The sequence below is a fragment of the Arthrobotrys flagrans genome, assembly GCF_004000055.1.
Source record: "Arthrobotrys flagrans strain CBS H-5679 chromosome Unknown unitig_9, whole genome shotgun sequence".
In the NCBI taxonomy this organism is placed as follows: Eukaryota; Fungi; Ascomycota; class Orbiliomycetes; order Orbiliales; family Orbiliaceae; genus Arthrobotrys; species Arthrobotrys flagrans.
This window is the reverse complement of record NW_027137551.1, coordinates 3,977,264-3,995,010: the sequence shown is the minus strand read 5'-3', so window position 1 is coordinate 3,995,010 and position 17,747 is coordinate 3,977,264. Positions and strand designations below refer to the sequence as shown.

Sequence of the window (17,747 nt, the reverse complement as noted above, 5' to 3'; positions counted from 1 at the left end):
GCAACATCTAACAAACGAGAAGATCGAGCAGGAACTCGCCTCATAGACGAGTTGGAGCAGCTTCTGCAAAGAAAGAAATCCGGTATGTTTTCTCTACTAGCAACCTACACCACCAAGCACCTTGGCCGAGGATACTTCTCCTATGATCCTAGACTGCCGACGACATCGTTATGGAATGGATGACTCAACATCAATATCTCCGGACCTTGCCAGGGGGCCTATGTTGTCAAGGATGAATATCGGCCGTCTGACGAAGCATCTGTTCCCCCAATTCCTTGTGAACATTGACTAACTCTCAGTAGGAGATTTCATACAATCCGTCGACGTTCCTAGACTCGTGAAGATAACTAGAGAAATTTCTCGTCGAAGGGATCTATATCCTACGTTCCCTGAAGGATATCCTGATGAATTCTTTGATACTCAACGAATGGATAAAAGAAAGTCCTCGCAGACCATGTCGCAGGTGCAGAGAGAAAAAAACCCCCGTGGACCAACATGACGGCTCCGAGGTCGACGAGCTGACAACCAAAAGAATCATAATTTTTAATATCCAAACTGGCGATAGAGAAGCAGCCACGAGAGGACGAGCTGTTTCCGTTATGAGGCTTTCACACAGTTGTCTGACCGGTACTCTCGTCCACAGTATCTGGCAGGCTTGGAATTTCCGCAAAGGGAGCCTTTTAAATAATTTATCAACGGCTAATCGGTATCGAGTGGTGAAACTTCTCACATTGAGCACAAAGTCACCGCTATGATATCAAACAAAGCCCCCCAAGCGAGCCCCGAAAGGATGTTTTTATCTAATGCCGTATATTCCAGGTTGGAAATGTCAGAAACAGCCGTTTTCTTTAGTCATTTGGAGACGGCGCTCATGACTTTGATTTCATAAATAAGCTATTGGATGGTATGTGTAACAACGCAATCTCAGAAGCGATGAAAATTTCACACAAGGATGCGGCCTCGTTCGACAGCCTTTCGGCCAAACAACAAGACCGTATACGCAAGACTATTAGGACAAAATTGCATGAACAAAAAATCGCCGGCAGATTTTGGCACGGAATCATTAGCACGGGATTGAGTGGGAACGACCTAGGATTGGGGCCATTGACCATGTTCGACTTTTTCGGCAAAACAAAAACTACAAGATACAGGTAACATATCAAAATCTATAAAACTGCTTTCTATGCTAACGAGCTGCCCAAAGCCTATACAAACAGGCCGGACCATGTTACCCGAATTCATCAACAAGCACCTCGAAAAAACAATTACAGGCATCGAGGATATTTGAAAAGTTCTGGAGAATATTGCGCTCGAGATATTGGGATTCAAGTTGCATTTAAACTTTACATCGATTTGCCGCCTTACCCAGATGACCGGTGAGGATGCAAAGGACACTTGTATGATGCAGAATGATCGAGCTACAAGGGTGAATCTGTTCATGGAGGTCTAAGGGTTAATATGAACATGGCATATACACACGGAACCATCGAAACTACCTGGAGAAACTTTGTTTAACAGAATTCGGTGTGATTAGTTGTTCGACGACACCGAAAAGGTCCAATGGGTCGTATCTGCTCTGATTGTTTGATCGAGCCTCGGGAATTCTATGACAACTACCTTCGTTGCTTCTAGGTTGGTGCTAGCTGTCGACTCTATGCCCTTCGATTTCGCGCAAATTAACACCATATTACTAAAATTAAGCAAAAAGCCGCCAGATAAGGCGTCATTACTCGTCCAGCCTATCAATTTTGGGAGGAGAGTATTTGAAGATCGGGATAGCGTCTGATATAGCTAATTCGTCGGTCAAAGCCTAACATCGCTCAAACCCGACCTGCGCAACAGGTATGTCAAAAAGTGTTGGTCCAGCTAGAACCACAATGCTGTTGCTTCGTCGTCGCGAGGGCCCGTCGCTTCGTGGAGTACAGTTTCGATGTGTGTAGGTCAGATACAAAGTTGTTAATTTGGGCCCATGTCATCAACGAACCGCTCCCAGGTTAACGTTGGGTGCCAGTGAACGCAATTGTGTGGCACCCCCAAGTAAGAGCTAGAGATCCTGGCTATTCCCCAATCTGTAAAAACTTGTCAGCACGATGCATGGGGGAAATCTGCCGGCGCCGGTGAAGCCGCCAGCGCGACATAATTTAAATACTCTAGGCACTTCCTAGGTTCACCCTACTAACGATCATACTATCACACATACCGAAGACTCGAGCGGTTTCGCGACAAGATAATATTCCTTGCGCCAAGTTGCAAACTAGTCGACTAGTCGATCTCCATAGATCTACTACGAAAGTGAGGTTGGGCGACATCAGGGCTAGCGCTGCAGCATCAGTACATGAAAATATTGGCAGCCGAGATTCGATAAATCATAAGAATGGCGCACAATAGCGATACTTCTCTTCCTCACGGCCTAGTTCTCGTTCGAGAAGCTAGTAAGTATTTGAATTTCGCCATAAACCCCAAATTTGAGCCGGATACAAAAAAATAAGACTCCCAGGCTAACGCTCAATCTTCGCGTAATAGCTAGAATCGACAATTACTTCTACATGCTAACGCTAACCGGAAGTCAAGCCCCAATCGTCGTCGCAGCAAGTTACGCTGCCCATGACCTCTCCAAAAAATTATCCCGAAACCATGTAATCCGCGCCATCGAAAGGGTAGTCGCGAAACAACCCGCGCTTGGCCAAGTATTCGTGCGACAACCGTCAAAGCAAGGCAAAGACCAACTATGGCTCGCCAGGCTCCCAAGCCTCAATGTTGAAGATTGCATATCTTTCATCAATAATGACGAAGCGGATCCTGCTGAAGCCAGTCGACGGATGCTGGAAAATATCATGGGACAATGGTTCAATCTTCTGGATACGTCTAAACCGCACTGGAGGGCAACGGTTGTTAACATGAAAACAATCTATTTTGCTTTCAACCATATCGTGTGTGATGGAAGATCGGGCATGTATTTCCACCGAGACCTTCTGACAGCGCTTAACGATATCGAAGGAGAAAAGGATATCCCGCCTCCTCAACGATTTACGACGTGCGCCGACGCCTTTCCGGATCACCTTGAAGAAACAATCGCCAAATATAACACGTCCTACCTTCTATGGTTCGTGATTAAATACATCTTACAAATAATCGTCGAATTCCTACTGTGGCCAAGGTACATCACCTACAAGGACATGAAGAAGTACCCCCATAAACCCAATATCAAGCAGATGGCGCCACCCGAGGAAAGAATCAAAAACAAGATAGTGTCACTACGTATCGGCTCGGAAACAATGCAAAAGATTCTTACCGAATGCCGACTTCACTCCACAACCTTCACAGCCTTCCTGGATACCGCGTTGAATACCAGCGTATGCGCCGATATCTACCCTCAAGCACTCTTAGTACGCGCCAGTATAGTCATCGACCTCCGCAACTTCTGCAAATGGCCATACGAAGAAGTTATGTGCAACATGGGTGGATCTTGGACAAAAATCCGGCTCGCAGGACCCTTCTCCGCCATCGGAAAGCCGCCAGGGGGTAATCTCGTGAAGGGAGGAATATACACCGACATCCCCGCTTTTTGGACGATGGCCAAGTACCGAAAAGATAACATGAACAAATACTTAAGATGGGGTGCTATCCAAGAATTCCTCAGCCTTGCAGTCACCTCTCCTTACATCGACGACTTCACCTACCAGGTATGGGGGAAATCTCTCTCGACTACTCGAAACTATGGCAGCTTGATCTCGAATTTGGTGTCACTGACGCCCAGGGAAGAAGACAAAGGACGAGAGTGGAGGTTTACGGATACGGATTGGGCGTCAAGTACCCATAGGAGCTGTATTGGCCCTTCGTTGAACATTACGGTTACATCGGCACCTGGTGCCGACTGTGTTATTAATTTCATCTACCATGAGGGGTCGTACGATCCCGAAGTGATACCGAGGATTGTGGAAGTGGTGAAGGCGAGGATAGGACAAATAGTTAGTGATAATGGGAAAGGCTTGACCATGAGAGTATAAGCGGAGTCTCCAAATCTGCCGTCTTCCAAGGCATGCCACATTTAATCCCACCGCAATATCAAGGAGAACCCGCTTGTTTTTTAGAACCATAAAATGGATAGAACGGAAACGGGGCAACACCTAGACATAGGAATTTCAATAGCCCGGATCGAAAGAAAGAAATTCCATGGATAGTGTTGCCAGATGACCTAGTTGCTCTCCGGAAGAGGCTAGAATCTACAGTCAACCTCCAGCTCTAGTTATCAATATCACGTACGTCAGTACCAAAACAAATCAAGCGCTACATTCGTAATCTCGTAGCAACGTTAACCTCAGGAAGATGGATATCAAAACAAATAACTCCATTGATGCATGCGTTTGAACCAACATTCCTCACTAGTATCCACTTGCACAGCATAGATCGATAATATTCGTGCTAATCCTATCATCATGGCATCCTACATCAAGGCCATCAACATCCAATACGATGACCCAACCGGCTCTCTCGGAAACGAAGACATCAACAAGCGTTTCCGAGGTAAGCTTTTGAATCACCTAACCAAGAAATTAGCTGCCACCCGACGCGTCAATACCTTATAAATGAGTATAGGTAAATATATCTACCTGGTCCCAGAATACACTTGGGACCGATCCGAGGCAGCCAACGCCTTCTCACTCCTCATGACCCCGAACGAGGACCTCTGCGCTGCGGATATCTCAAAGGGCGATGGACGCCATTGGTTTCGCTATATCTGCTGCTTGTACAGCGGTAATTCCGACCAGCCAAAGATCACAAAGGTTTGGTTGGTCAGATCGGACAAGGCTGTAAAGGAAGGAAACTGGTGACCTCAACAAGGGCCGTCGAGGCGATTTCATTTTTCTTTGCTGGGACTACGAAAAGAGTGGTGGTGAGGATGATACAGAACAGGATGAGGCGGACTTTGTAGAATGCACGCTACCAGATACACCGAGCAGCTCAGGTAAGAGTAATACCAGCAGCATTTTCCTCTACCTTCAATTAATATAGTAAATAGAAGACGAAGATGGCCTCTCCATCCAAAACCCCATCACCAACAGCGAGGACGACAAACCACCACAGCAACTCACCATTGAGTCCATCCTCTTCAGCCAATCTAACACTGAGGTCCCGTTCTCCCAAACGCCGGAGCACTGCCAAGGCGGTGAGTTCGCCTACCGCAAAGACATTCAAGACGCCATCGAAAAGCTGCGCGGGGCAACCATCGAATCCCGTGAGGCTTTGGCCAAGCTATCGTCCATGAACGTCGCACCTATCTTTCACCGCGGGAAACGATCCTATGTTACTTGCGATAATGATAAACTCCACTTTCTCCGTTCGATCTTGCCACCTGGAACAGAGGTTCCCATTACTGTAGCTTCTGGCGCAGAAAAGTGTAAATGGGTTTTGAAATGGTATGAGAATGATGGGTTGTATGTCAAGATTAGAGCTGGTGTCGTAGGCCGCCCCGCAACTGATTAGCTTCAGCACGTTGGTCGATGATATTTGAACCCTATAACTAGCCATCCTGTATACTTCATACGCCATCAGCAAGCCGCAGGAAGCCTTTTTATCAGAGAGCTTGCATTACAATCAATTCCACGTTTACCCAAGCGTAATTTTGCTGAGAAATCGTCTTCGAAACAGCTAGTTCGGCCGAGTACATATGTCATAGCGCCTGCAACCAAAAGCTCGTGAACGGGCGATTAGTAAACCCATCAAGTGCCCCAAGAATCGAAAATCTGACAAGTATCTCGTAAGCTCGCAGGACCACAAGGAACCTTCCGTGCAGCACTTCGGATTACAAAGCTTTGCTTCGACAGACCACATTAACCCCGACCGACACAAAAGACTTAATCAATTAAACTTAGCTAAGCTTAAGGGATTGGGAATGTGGTATAAAGCCCCTCGCACTGCCCCGCATCTAGGAAGGAGCAGCTTCCAAATATACCTGCAACACTCCACCTGCATGAGACTCCCAATCCGACTGCCATTGTATACGCAATTGACATCTCGTCCTTCGAATTCGAGCCTCAGATTCTTTCAACAGTGCCGCGCCATCAGTAATTTTATTCCCAAGGCTGCGCGGTTTGTTCCGGTTGCAGGAACGCGGCGGATTTTGGCCAACACTCGCAACACAGAAATTCCAACACTCCTCCCATCCTCGAACGTAAATCGTCTACGTCACACATCGATTCAATCCCGAAACCTCACCATCATACCCAAAATGTCGTCCAGCCTCTACACCAACGAGACCCCAGAGCCTATCAGGTCCTCCAAGGTACATACGCTTCAATATTAATATCTTACCGTATATCTCGAAACTAACGAATAGACCAACAGGGCCTCCACTTGATCACCCAAAGCACCCCCAACGGCCAAAAAGTACAGATTCTTCTCGAAGAACTCAAAGCTATCTACGGTACGGAATGGGGAACCTCAATCATCAACATTGGTACAAATGAGCAAAAGAAGGATTGGTTCCTCCGATTGAACCCGAACGGCAGAATCCCAGTCATCATTGACAACGACAAATCATTCTCCGTCATGGAAACATCTGCCGAATTACTGTATCTGGTTGACCGTGAAGATAAGGGCCACCACTTCGACTTTACTGACCCCTTAGAGAAGAGTCAGTTGTTGCAATGGCTTTACTTCTGGCATGGTAGTGGTGCTCCATACCAAGGACAAGTCAACCATTTCTTCAAATTCGCGCCAGCACCACCAGACCAGCTCCAGTGTAGGTAATCTTCCTTACCAAATTTACCTCCCGCTATCTAACGAAAGCCTAGATGCCCAAACTCGCTTCAAAAACGAAACTCTCCGTGTCTTTGGCGTCATTGAGATCCATCTTTCCGGGAAATACACCGGTCAACCCCGTGAATACCTTGCAGGAAACGGCACCGGAAAGTACTCCATCGCCGATATTGGTACTTGGCCATGGGTCAAAGGTTGGAACTTTAGCGGCGCCATTACCGATGAGGATATGGCAGCGTTCCCACATCTATTGAAGTGGATTGATCGCATTGCTGAACGACCAGCCGTTAAGCGTGGTACTGGTGACGATTATAATGCCGCGAAACGACCAGAGCTTTACGTTGGAGAGAAGAGGTAGATTCTTCTTCTCCTTTGCGAAACCGATGTTATCAACAGTGTTAACATAACCGGGGGGCATTCAAATAGAGATCGTGTCATAAAACTATGACCTGAACCCTCGCTCCTACTGTATCCTACTAAACACAATTGATATAATATTGAATGCCCTATGAAATCCTTGAATGTAACTACCGTAACGTTGCGTTGTATTCTCCGCAAGGTGCCTTTTTCCGACCGAGTTGATCAGGTATACGCGGCACCCAGACGGGATAGGAGTTTAACCACGGAATTTGAAGCATCCGCTGAAAAGTCAGTTTGAACGAACCCGTCGGGCTGATAGTTAGATCATGTGGCGCGGCGGCTCAAAATATCTATAAAATGCTGGGCGTGGTTGTAACTTGCACAGTTGACTTGGCACATACACATCTGTTGTGTAGGGCATGACATCAATATCAAGCGGGGTAGTTCAACCGAGCCGAAAGAATTCACACCAGTGCTCTTAAAAAAAAAAGTGAAGTACAGTATGGCAGACGATGGACCAAGTTTGACAGCCTCTTCAAGTGAAGCCCATGATAGGGACAGATCCCACGCCTGGTATAAGCCCGGCGAGAAGCTCGAGTTGTCACCGTACACATTAGATATCTTCCAAAACTACACCCAAATCCCTGCCGACCAAGTTGCGGCCCATATCATTAGAGTGGTAATGCGCCCACAAACCTATTAACACTACATCGCCCCAATATTAACGTACATGCTAATGTTCGATGGATTACATCGTATATGACAGCGGGAGAAAGCATGGGAAGTCTACCCCTACCCCTGCATCGGGAACTTCCGCTTTCTAGACTTCGCGATAATCGAATCTCCAATATTCACCACCGCTCTCTCGAAACTCAAATCCGGCGGTAAATACCTTGACTTGGGATGTTGTTTCGCTCAAGACCTTCGCGCATTAGTTTACGCCGGCATCCCCAGTGAAAACCTCTACGGCGCGGATTTGCAATCTGGATTTATAGATTTGAGTTACGAACTATTCAAAGACGGCGACTCTCTGAAATCAACTTTCTTCAAAGGCGACATCTTCGACTTCTCGACGTTCACTCCAATTCGAGGGAACACCTCCGACCAAACCCTCTTCCAAAAGATCAAGGGAGATATAGATATCATCAGCGCCCGCAGTTTTCTGCACCTATTTGGTCCCGAACAAGAATTCAAAGCCGCCTGCCAAATCGTAGAGATTTTAAAAGATAAACCGGGCTCCATCATGGTGGGCCGTCAGGTCGGCAGCTTCACTCCAGGCATAGAATCCATATCTTTAGCTGGACGAGAAGTTTTCCGCCACGACCCACAGACCTGGAAGGAATTCTGGAATCGGGTGGGAGAAGCGACAAACACGAAATGGGACGTCCAAGCAAAGCTGCTAGAGCTATCGCCAGACGTCAAGGATTCACTCAAAGCTGTCGAATTATCTAATATCGAAACCAGAGGCTGGTTGGAATTTGTAATTACTAGACTTTAAGGCACCATATACGTCCAGGACCATATTACTTTTAACCATTTGGCTATAAACTATATCTCAATACATATCCCCCCTCGGCGCAACCGTCAAAATAACCCCCAATACAACCGTAAAAGCCAAAGAAATCCCAATATTCTGCATAACGATCAACCTCTGCACCCTCCTAACCTCCGGATCAATGCCCCCCAGAGTTGACCATCCGAACAATACATGTGAAATCACATTCCTCTTCTCAAACTTCTTAATAATCGCTTCTCGATCTTCATCCCTTGGTATAGGTCCATCAAAGATATCAAAACTAATCGTTGATGCCTTTTCAAGATCGCATTCAACGACTTGACTATCACACATGCAATCCGTATCTTTCTCCCATGCGAACCGGTCACGTAGGCCTAACGTCAAGAGCACGAGACACACGGACCGTTGTCCATCCAGTAAAGAGCATATGCCAAAGAACAGGGCGAAAGTAGGTACTGCTACTCTAACGACCTTGGGAACCTTCCCCAACGATAAACCAACAGCCAGAGCTATAGCTACCAAAATCAATATAAACCCGCCCCACCGCATAGCTGCAACACGGCCGTGGTTTGCTGTAGAAAGGGCATAGCGCACGAAGTTTGGGTGCGATTGCTGCCGCAGAGAGGTTTCCACTTGTGGGAGGACGGATTTGAAGGCTGATGGGTGAGTAGTTGTGGAAAGAGCCGTTAAGACTTCTTTCCGGTCGCGACCGGAGAGGTTGAGTTCGAAGGGTGAAAGTGGGGCTAGAAACATCTGAGTAATGCGGTCGACTTCGGATCTGAACGGTTGGTTTGATGCTACACCTCAGTATTAGTATTGGCCCCTAGGTCTGTAGAAAGGTTTTAGAAAGGTGCTCACGATCAATCTCAACCGCCTCCTTCTCCTCCGCCAGTGCCAGCTCAGCCTTTGATTTTGTTTTATCCTTCAGGAAAGGGCTTTCCCATATCGGAGACAACGATTTCTCATTCTCGCCCAAGGCATCGAAGTTTTGAATATATTTCCGAAACCACAGGTAAAACCTCAAATTTTCCGAATTCCTCTCCACATAAGTCAAATAATTCATAAAGTCATCGAGACGACAAGGCTTCATGTCGACAACACAAATTAGCTTGTTACATTTTTCCTCATACAAAAGCCCACATGAGGAACCTCCAAAAACTTACGAAGCATGTTTCCCGATTAATTACTCTGGAAAACGATAATTTCTCTGGAATCCCAGAGGTCGAAGTACCCAATGGTCCAGCCGTATCTGAGCTTTTCGATTTCAAAGTCAAAGCGCCAACTTTTTCCGGTCGCTGATAAAATAGAAATTCTTTTAATCCTTTCCACATGTTGAATTGGCGAGCCCTCTCAAGGCGGCGACTACTCCAGCGTCGACATCTGTCGAATATAAAAATTCCAAAGAAATCAAAGCATATAGGATAAAACAGATGGATCCTTCCCTCGGCCTGGAGGGGGGGGGGGGGGCACAGTACTTTATTATTTACATTTCCTCCCCTCTAGCATTCTCTTCTTCCCATGTGCGTCCATCTGCCCGCCCTGAAAGGTCTCAGGTTTTCCCAAACTTCCATATTCGACACACCAGACATGGCTACCACGTTGTTCTGCACCATAACCACTAATTTAGGTAACTGGCAACAGCATGTCCCCGCCCTGTTCCCTGCCACAACGTTCAAAAAAAAAACCCCCCCTACTTGGCTCGCACTACCAGCCTATTAGCTATTGTGTGGGAAATTTCTCGTTGCTTCTGCCGCATAAGGTATCTACTCGCGGCTCTCCCTTGCCTCGCGCGAGACACCTTGGTATTGACAGCCATCGACAATAAAGAATAGAAAAAAAGGAATCTGAAACGGTTCAATTCATCCAGGTCCGCTTCTCATTGAATGTCTCTCGCTTAATCAAGATCTTGGGTGGGGCTTCCATATACGCGATAAATTCCCTTGGGTTCGTTTCCGACCTTACTTTCCTTCCTACCCCCTGGAAATTCGGTATTTCTTACTCCATTACGCGGAGTTAACGAGTCCCCTTTTTACATGATATGAAACCTGGGACGTCGAAGATCTTGTTTATTGGTTGAACGCACGTACGTTTGTTGGAAATGTTGCTTATCACATGTATGTTTTGGATTTTTCCAACAAAGGCACATGCTGCGTTGGTGATCCTTCGCGGGCCGTTAACTCGCAAAAGGGACCTACCGAATGGCTATGGTTCTCAGTCAATCCTGTCGCTCGTTCTGGGCCGCGAGTCGCTCCCGGGTACCCAGATATAGTTAGAGTAATCAGGAAGTTTCTACGAAATTAGGTTAAAGGAATGGAAAGGGAATGTTTAACGAAAATTGAGTGGACGTCAGTAATATTAATATTCGAGGCTATCAAAAAGATCAAGTCTATCCAAGAGCCAACCCCTGCAGCCAACAGCATGGAACAAGATGCGTTTTTTAAAAAGTTTTTCCAATGTTGTGCATGGTCGAGGTATCATGATAGATAATGGGATGACATGCATGAATGCTCACATCTCCGCCTTGTAACGCAACAGGAATATATATAACAATGCAACTGCAAGTCGTACAAGGGGTCGATTTGAGAATTCACGATTAAAGACCGCATGCAATATCGAATGCCAAAAGAGTTGCTCAATATTTGTCATCATAAACCCTCGCCAACTGCGTTCACGCAATATCTCTAAAAGTCCTAAGCTTAGGATCCGTCTCCGGTGGAGGATCTCCAGGCTTCGCTCCTCTAGATCTCAATTTCATCGCTGCTGCCGAGTACGAAGGCGGGTGGTTAGGATCAAGCGGGTCCAATCCGTTCCGACCTTTCGGTTTCACGGCTTCCCAGAACGAGTCGAGCCAGGTTAATTTCTCCCTACTCTTTGGGTTTTCGGTCGCTGTGGCGGCGGGGGGCGCAGGAGGAGGGGTTTGAGCTCGGAATTGCGTAGCTGCTTGTGCACCAGGATGCTCGTAAGCAAAGTTTCCTCCGTAGTCACGAGAGCCACCAAGTCTAGGCTCATACTTCTTACGACTTGATCTGGTGTCATTGGCGCTCGCCAGAGCTTGGGAAATAGTTTGACACGCTGGATCATAGCCAGGAACATCGCGATCACTATAAACTCCATACCTCTCGGCAATACGCAGCCTCCTCTCTTCCCTAGTCATAGGCCATGGGCTGCCGCCACCACTACCTACCTCCTCCCTGTCCGCTAGTGCTTTCTGCGGTGGTAGAGCTCTCTTGACTGATCCATTCAGATCTTTAAACTGGCTGGGAATTTCCCGGTCTGCGAAATAACACTCGCGGCATTTGATTGTATCCTTAATGGGTATGCCGTTCGGATCGCTATAGGGACAGTGGAGCATTTGTCTATGAGGTTTCATTCTCATCCAGTCGCACATCTCCCATCGTTCGTAGTTGTGGCCACAAGTGAATTGTATAACCGTGAGCTTGCACATGGTTGTATGCAGATGGCTGTTGGATCGATAGGCTCCAGTGCAGGGATTCCGGGTACGGTTACGCGCAGGGGACACCAGTTGACGCTGCCTGTTGGGGCGGTCAGGGATCTTGGTACTCTAGCTTGGCTTTTTGACGGGAGATCGGTTTGGCTGGTGCTGAATATATTATACTAGCAACGGTAGAAAGATTTTGGGACCGGGTGTCGACGCGAGCTGGGTTGGAGGGGAAGAGAGATAGAAGAGATCTTCGCAGGACAAATGGAGGAGAGCTTCAGTTATATTGTATGACTCTAGCTCTTAGTTGACTGCGACTGCAACTGCGACTGCAGCTGCAGCTTGAGATATCGCTATTGGTGATTATTGATAGTAGAGAAATCTTCTGGGAGGAGGTCTGACTGGTGGTTAATGTAGGGAAAAAAGCAGTTCGCGTTGATAATCCTACAGGAGTCATAAGCTCAGCATTGAAATACAATAAGATATTCTACCTACGAGGCGGGTATATCAATCTATGCCAGATTATACTATACTCTACTTACTTCCATAATATATTAACATTATCGACAAACATACATCTGTAGGACAAAAGCTTATCAAATATATGGAAAACTTCGTATCTCAATGCATCACTCGAACCCAGTAATTCGATATTAACTCTCGAATGCCTCGCGAGAATTGACACGGTCGATATCAAATGGATTGCTTTCACATCTTAATCCATATGACTGATGGCTTCTGAATGAGTTTGTAGTCTCGTTCGTACGCTGACGACTAATCCCGTGATCCGGCTTCAATCCTGGGCTTCTACTTCGGTCGTTTTCATTTTGAGGTTCTAGACCAGGCACTTCAAGGTGGGTTTTCTGATCTTTTGCAATCTCAGGTATGGGAAGTTCTTCCTCTGTACCGACTCTCTCGTCCGCAGTACCATCATCACTGCTGCTTGATTGTTCTTGAAGCCTCTTGGTAAACTCCGCAGCCTTTCCGGCGTACTTACATTTCAATCTTAGTCGTTCGCCATACTTGTAGAAAAGAAACGGTGCGGGCACGCATGCGAGAGCCAAGAAAGCCGGAATGCTAGATGCCCAATGAATCCCAAGGCTTCGATACATTGGTCCGGTGAATAGTGGGAATACTGCTCCAAATGTACTTCGAAGAACAGCATTGGCCGCGAGAACACTAGCCGCAAAGATCGTATACTGTTATTCGAAGATTAATTAGCAAACTATAACTTAAAAAGACACTAACGATTCTGAAAGCGCAATCGAACAAATACTCACAGAATCGATGAGATAATTGAACACACTCAGGAAAACCATGACCATCCCGAATCCAAAAGGTGCCCCAGCAGCTACACTCGCGAACCAATGGACATCCGGAGAATTCGACCAAGCAAACCAAAAAAGTCCAATGGGTATGCAGACACACCCAACCAGAGCAGGAGGTAGCCGTTGCTCAGGGGGGGCAAACCCTCCGTATCTTTCCTCCGCAATTCTATTATACCGTTTGTTCTCAGAAATCGAGTACACAACAGCACCCAGCATTCCGATTGCGACACCAAGAAACGGGAGACCACCAACGCCTTGTGACCAGCCCCGAGTCTGTTGATATACGATTGGATATGCAGCAAAGAGCATGTATAGAGTTCCGTATACGATAGACATGTATACGGAAAGCATTGCAACTGTTACACAAATGAGCTGTCAGAAGATCCAGGAACAAACCTGCAGGAGCGGACGTGGTACTCGCCTATCGGTTCCCGGAATAACAATATCCATGGGCGAGATAAGGCTGTCTTGTAAACTTCCTTCAACTTTGGCTTTCCGCTTTGAGCTTCGAACTTGCTAACATATACCCAGCCTGTCAGTTTGCTCAAGCTTTCGGCCCTCCTCTGCAGGAGTAATGGCGAGTATGTTTCGGGGACACCAAACGCCATGAGAAGCCAAGTTACACTTGAAAATGCTGCCAAAAGCCCTTGCACCCATCTCCAACCTGCAGATTGCCCAAGGAACCCACCTGCTATAGGCCCAAGGACAGGCCCCATGAACGGTGCAGCAGCAAAGACTGCAATTGCAAGTCCACGTTGGCTTGCGGGGAACATATCGGCTATGACACCGCCAGCATTTGTTAACGGGCTGCTTCCAAAAGCTCCAGCAAAGAATCTACAAATCAAAAGCTGTGGAATGGTCCTTGCGCCAGCTGCACCTGCATTAAAGGCCGTCAGTGCTACATAAGTCCCTGTAGCGATAAGGATATGATCAGCAATTCATACTGTGATGCGAATACACACCCGTGCTGTATTCATGTAACACAAGAAGTTAAAATGATCCGTCATACCAAAAAATAGCTTTTGCCGGCCGTATATTTCACTCATTGGAGCCCAAAACAACGGGCCTATTGTGAAACCCAGCACAAACAACGAAATCCCCAAAATTGCAACAATGTTGCTGCACTTAAACTCTTCTCTTATCTGCTGTATTCCGCCTGAATACGCAGATGACACAAATGCAATAGCAAGCGTTGCAAACGCGACAACCATGGTGATTGTCCATTTGACCCATGGCGCAAAGAGCATAGGATTTCTTGGGTCATCTGGGATATATTCTACACGATATGGATCCTCGTCAGTTCCTGATCCTGGAAACTTGTGCGATATTATCCTGTCAGTGAGAACGCCTTGATTCAGAATGAAACTCCAGTATGTTATTTCATCACCATCGGATCTTTGAGATTCCAGATCCCCTCTTAGGACCCGGCCTCGATTTTCGTCGAATTCGTCTTCTTCCTCGGCTTTCAATTTCTGCCGTTTGGTGTTGTCTAACTCGGGACCTGCTTCCTTTTCCAGCAACCCTGGAACGTTCAGGTACGGTTCCTCGGTTTGGTGTGATGCATCCCGCCCACCGTCTATGGAATGCATGTCGGCTCTATCCAGAAAGTTAATATGAAAATATATATTATAAATTATAACAGAGACTTCGAAGACTCAATGACAAATCTCTAGTCAACTCCGGATACCCACGGTGATTTGATGAAATCATTTTTCCCAATCCCAAAGCTGAACTAAGAAAAGACTTGGCATTTGGCTAATATTCCGGTTGAAAATTGCAACTGGAACATCCCAAAATCCGTTGGCTGAATAATCACAATGTCACATGTTCCCGCCTACAAACTCGGTTATTCGGAACGATCGTGGGGTCAAGCGGGGAGAAGCTTTTCGATGTCTCATTTAAGCATTTGCGTGATTCCGACTTGCGATGGTATTTCTAAAATTTCCTCTCTTGTTTTTCTCATAAATTTAAGGGCTATATTCGCGCAAATTTAAAATCATAAGCTTAGCCCTGCTCTGACCAATTATGTGTTTGTATTCCCTTCTCTAGAAATATTGTTTCCTGCGGCCCAGACTCGGCTCCCGGTTGCCACCACGCAAAAACATGCAAAGTACAAGCCAAAGAATACGGATCGTGAAAATCGCCTCAAGGTTTCACCAATCATGAACCATCAGATCCGCAATGGTGGTTACCTTTGGTACGCGTAGTACTTACAGTAAAAGCCCGAAATTTCAGCCCCAATACCAATCGCAGGTGCATCCCCAACCTCCTAATATGTTCATTTCTCCCGACTTGCCCGCGACACCTCCATACAAGATCGCTGCAATCGTGTTGCATGTTACAGAATCTATATCGAAAGTTTTCCAAACCAACGATATCGATAGTTGTATACGTACAAGAGCCCCAGCCCGCAGCTTAAGACCCAAGTTTTCAGTCAAACTCTGTACAAATTCTCAAGATGAAGGTGGATACGAAAGCTTTGATTAGACGATCGATCGAAGCTCACCAAGCGAACATCAAGCATATCAACGATGGGGTTCGTATCCTCAGCTGTCAATCGGCTACTCAACCGTTTCAGCTACTGCTAGCTCGTAGCTAACATAATCGGTGCCAGATATGGAGTCATCCTGAGCCCGCCTGGAAAGAAAAAACAGCTCACGACTTGGTGTGCGATTACTTCGAGTCTTTGGGACCAGACTACAAGGTGACAAGACATGCATACAACATCGAAACTAGCTTCCTTATCCAGGCAACACACATACCACCTGTAGCTTCTCATTCTGCCGAAGCATACCATCTTAACCCTCCAACAATCGCGTTTAACGCCGAATACGATGCTCTTGCCAAGATACTTGTCGAGGGCTCTAACCCGCCTGAATACAAGCCTGGTCATGCATGCGGACATAATCTAATTTGCTCAGCATCTATCGCTGCGTTTATTGCCGCCTGGGAGGCTCTCAAAGCATGGAACCTCCCTGGTATTGTCAAGCTTATCGGGACCCCTGCCGAAGAAGGGGGTGGAGGGAAGATCAAACTTTTGAGGGCAGGAGCGTATATCGGTATAGACGCCTGTCTGATGGCTCATCCAGGTCCGCCATTCTCGGACCCAAACATCTTTTCGGTGGCATTTACCAGAACTACTGCTTCTCAAAAAGTTATAGCGGAATTTGGAGGGGTATCCGCGCACGCAGGAATAGCACCATGGCTCGGACGCAACGCCCTTGATGCGTGTATCACATCTTATATGAGTATTGCGGCGCTTCGCCAACAGTTACACCCATCAATTAGAATCGCTGGCATTATTACCCATGGTGGAACCGCAGCGAACATTATCCCCGATTACGCCCGAGCAGAGTATACTATTCGAGCCACAAAGAGGAAGGACCTAGGCGACCTTTGCCAAAAAATAGTAAAGTGCTTTCAAGGTGGGGCTGAGGCGATAGGTTGCACCGTTAAAGCCGACGAGTATATCCCAATTTCCACTGTCATGTTTAGTGAGATCACCTGGTTAACGCACGATCAATAACAGCAAACGGCTGGCATACTGGGACATTGTTTCAAACGAAGTCCTCTGCAAACAGTTTACGGATTGGATGAATGACTTCTCTATCCAGACAGCCTACCGCCTACCAGAGATATCCGATGAACCAGGTGCTGCATCAGACCAAGGTAGGACCCCGGTAACTCTCAGGGATCTATGTTCCCCAACTAGATCAACCGTTAAAGCCGACACATGGCGTGTTAGGGAACGTCTCCTACTCAGTACCAGCGATGCAAGCTGCTTTCCAAATTAGTAGCGACTCGGTCAATCACACCCCAGGCTTTATGAAAGCTGCCGGAACTGAGGACGCCTTTAATCGGGCTTTAGACGTCGCGAAAGGCTTGGCAGGCGCAGGCTTCAACGTTCTGTCCAGTGCAGCAATCCGCCAAGAAGTCAAAGACGCTTATAATCGCGACATAAATGAGAAGGCAGCAGCACATATCCGCGATTATAACGCTGAGCTGCCAAGTAGAGATAAAATTGCGCAGATGCTGGAGTCATCAATGCCGCATCTCCGATCCACATATGAAGCCGGAGCTGTTAGTACACATGAAGCCATCGGTGCCCTCATGGCTGCGGACGCCTTTTCTCTATAAAAGGGTGTGCGTGTGCGATTATTATCCCTCGCTTCGCGATTGGCACGGCGCGGGCTGGGTACGGTCGACTGCAAGGCCAAAAGTGGAGGAAACCACAGCGCATCTTGGGAATTAAGATTAAATACCCAGTACACCTAAGTACGTACCACTTAGATATACTTATCATTTGGGATGGCCTGACAACTCGTCTATGAAAAACTAAAATCCG

General features: G+C 46.9%; 8 protein-coding genes across 9 annotated transcripts; 5 read left to right on the top strand and 3 right to left on the bottom strand.

Annotated features, from left to right (window-relative positions):
* Positions 1-2,374: 2,374 nt before the first annotated feature.
* DFL_006516 (uncharacterized protein) lies at positions 2,375-4,007 on the top strand (the record flags this gene model as incomplete). Its single annotated transcript, XM_067635959.1, has 2 exons — positions 2,375-2,432; positions 2,524-4,007. The coding sequence occupies 2 exons, from the start codon at positions 2,375-2,377 to the stop codon at positions 4,005-4,007; spliced, it is 1,542 nt and encodes a 513-aa protein (XP_067490337.1).
* Positions 4,008-4,436: 429 nt separating this feature from the next.
* On the top strand, positions 4,437-5,484 carry DFL_006515 (uncharacterized protein; the record flags this gene model as incomplete). Its single annotated transcript, XM_067635958.1, has 4 exons — positions 4,437-4,524; positions 4,597-4,811; positions 4,888-4,966; positions 5,021-5,484. 4 exons carry the CDS (start codon positions 4,437-4,439, stop codon positions 5,482-5,484), a joined length of 846 nt encoding a protein of 281 aa, XP_067490336.1.
* A 745-nt stretch (positions 5,485-6,229) lies between these two features.
* On the top strand, positions 6,230-7,117 carry DFL_006514 (uncharacterized protein; the record flags this gene model as incomplete). The annotated part of the gene is made up of 3 exons (XM_067635957.1): positions 6,230-6,283; positions 6,346-6,742; positions 6,795-7,117. The coding sequence occupies 3 exons, from the start codon at positions 6,230-6,232 to the stop codon at positions 7,115-7,117; spliced, it is 774 nt and encodes a 257-aa protein (XP_067490335.1).
* Positions 7,118-7,621: 504 nt separating this feature from the next.
* On the top strand, positions 7,622-8,617 carry DFL_006513 (uncharacterized protein; the record flags this gene model as incomplete). The annotated part of the gene is made up of 2 exons (XM_067635956.1): positions 7,622-7,798; positions 7,886-8,617. 2 exons carry the CDS (start codon positions 7,622-7,624, stop codon positions 8,615-8,617), a joined length of 909 nt encoding a protein of 302 aa, XP_067490334.1.
* Positions 8,618-8,674: 57 nt separating this feature from the next.
* DFL_006512 (uncharacterized protein) lies at positions 8,675-9,966 on the bottom strand (the record flags this gene model as incomplete). The annotated part of the gene is made up of 3 exons (XM_067635955.1): positions 8,675-9,432; positions 9,494-9,719; positions 9,799-9,966. The coding sequence occupies 3 exons, from the start codon at positions 9,964-9,966 to the stop codon at positions 8,675-8,677; spliced, it is 1,152 nt and encodes a 383-aa protein (XP_067490333.1).
* A 1,337-nt stretch (positions 9,967-11,303) lies between these two features.
* DFL_006511 (uncharacterized protein) lies at positions 11,304-12,080 on the bottom strand (the record flags this gene model as incomplete). The annotated part of the gene is made up of 1 exon (XM_067635954.1): positions 11,304-12,080. The coding sequence occupies one exon, from the start codon at positions 12,078-12,080 to the stop codon at positions 11,304-11,306; it is 777 nt and encodes a 258-aa protein (XP_067490332.1).
* A 647-nt stretch (positions 12,081-12,727) lies between these two features.
* On the bottom strand, positions 12,728-15,112 carry DFL_006510 (uncharacterized protein; the record flags this gene model as incomplete). 2 transcript variants are annotated; one of them, XM_067635953.1, is made up of 6 exons in its annotated part: positions 12,728-13,273; positions 13,355-13,758; positions 13,824-14,279; positions 14,347-14,369; positions 14,492-14,998; positions 15,066-15,112. In XM_067635953.1, the coding sequence occupies 6 exons, from the start codon at positions 15,110-15,112 to the stop codon at positions 12,728-12,730; spliced, it is 1,983 nt and encodes a 660-aa protein (XP_067490331.1). The 2 variants fall into 2 exon arrangements, with proteins under 2 accessions (XP_067490331.1, XP_067490330.1); XM_067635952.1 differs by lacking the exon at positions 14,347-14,369 and having other exon boundaries at positions 13,824-14,312; positions 14,412-14,998.
* A 748-nt stretch (positions 15,113-15,860) lies between these two features.
* Positions 15,861-17,539, top strand: DFL_006509 (uncharacterized protein; the record flags this gene model as incomplete). The annotated part of the gene is made up of 4 exons (XM_067635950.1): positions 15,861-15,938; positions 16,017-16,867; positions 16,932-17,071; positions 17,148-17,539. 4 exons carry the CDS (start codon positions 15,861-15,863, stop codon positions 17,537-17,539), a joined length of 1,461 nt encoding a protein of 486 aa, XP_067490329.1.
* Between the last annotated feature and the right edge of the window lie 208 nt (positions 17,540-17,747).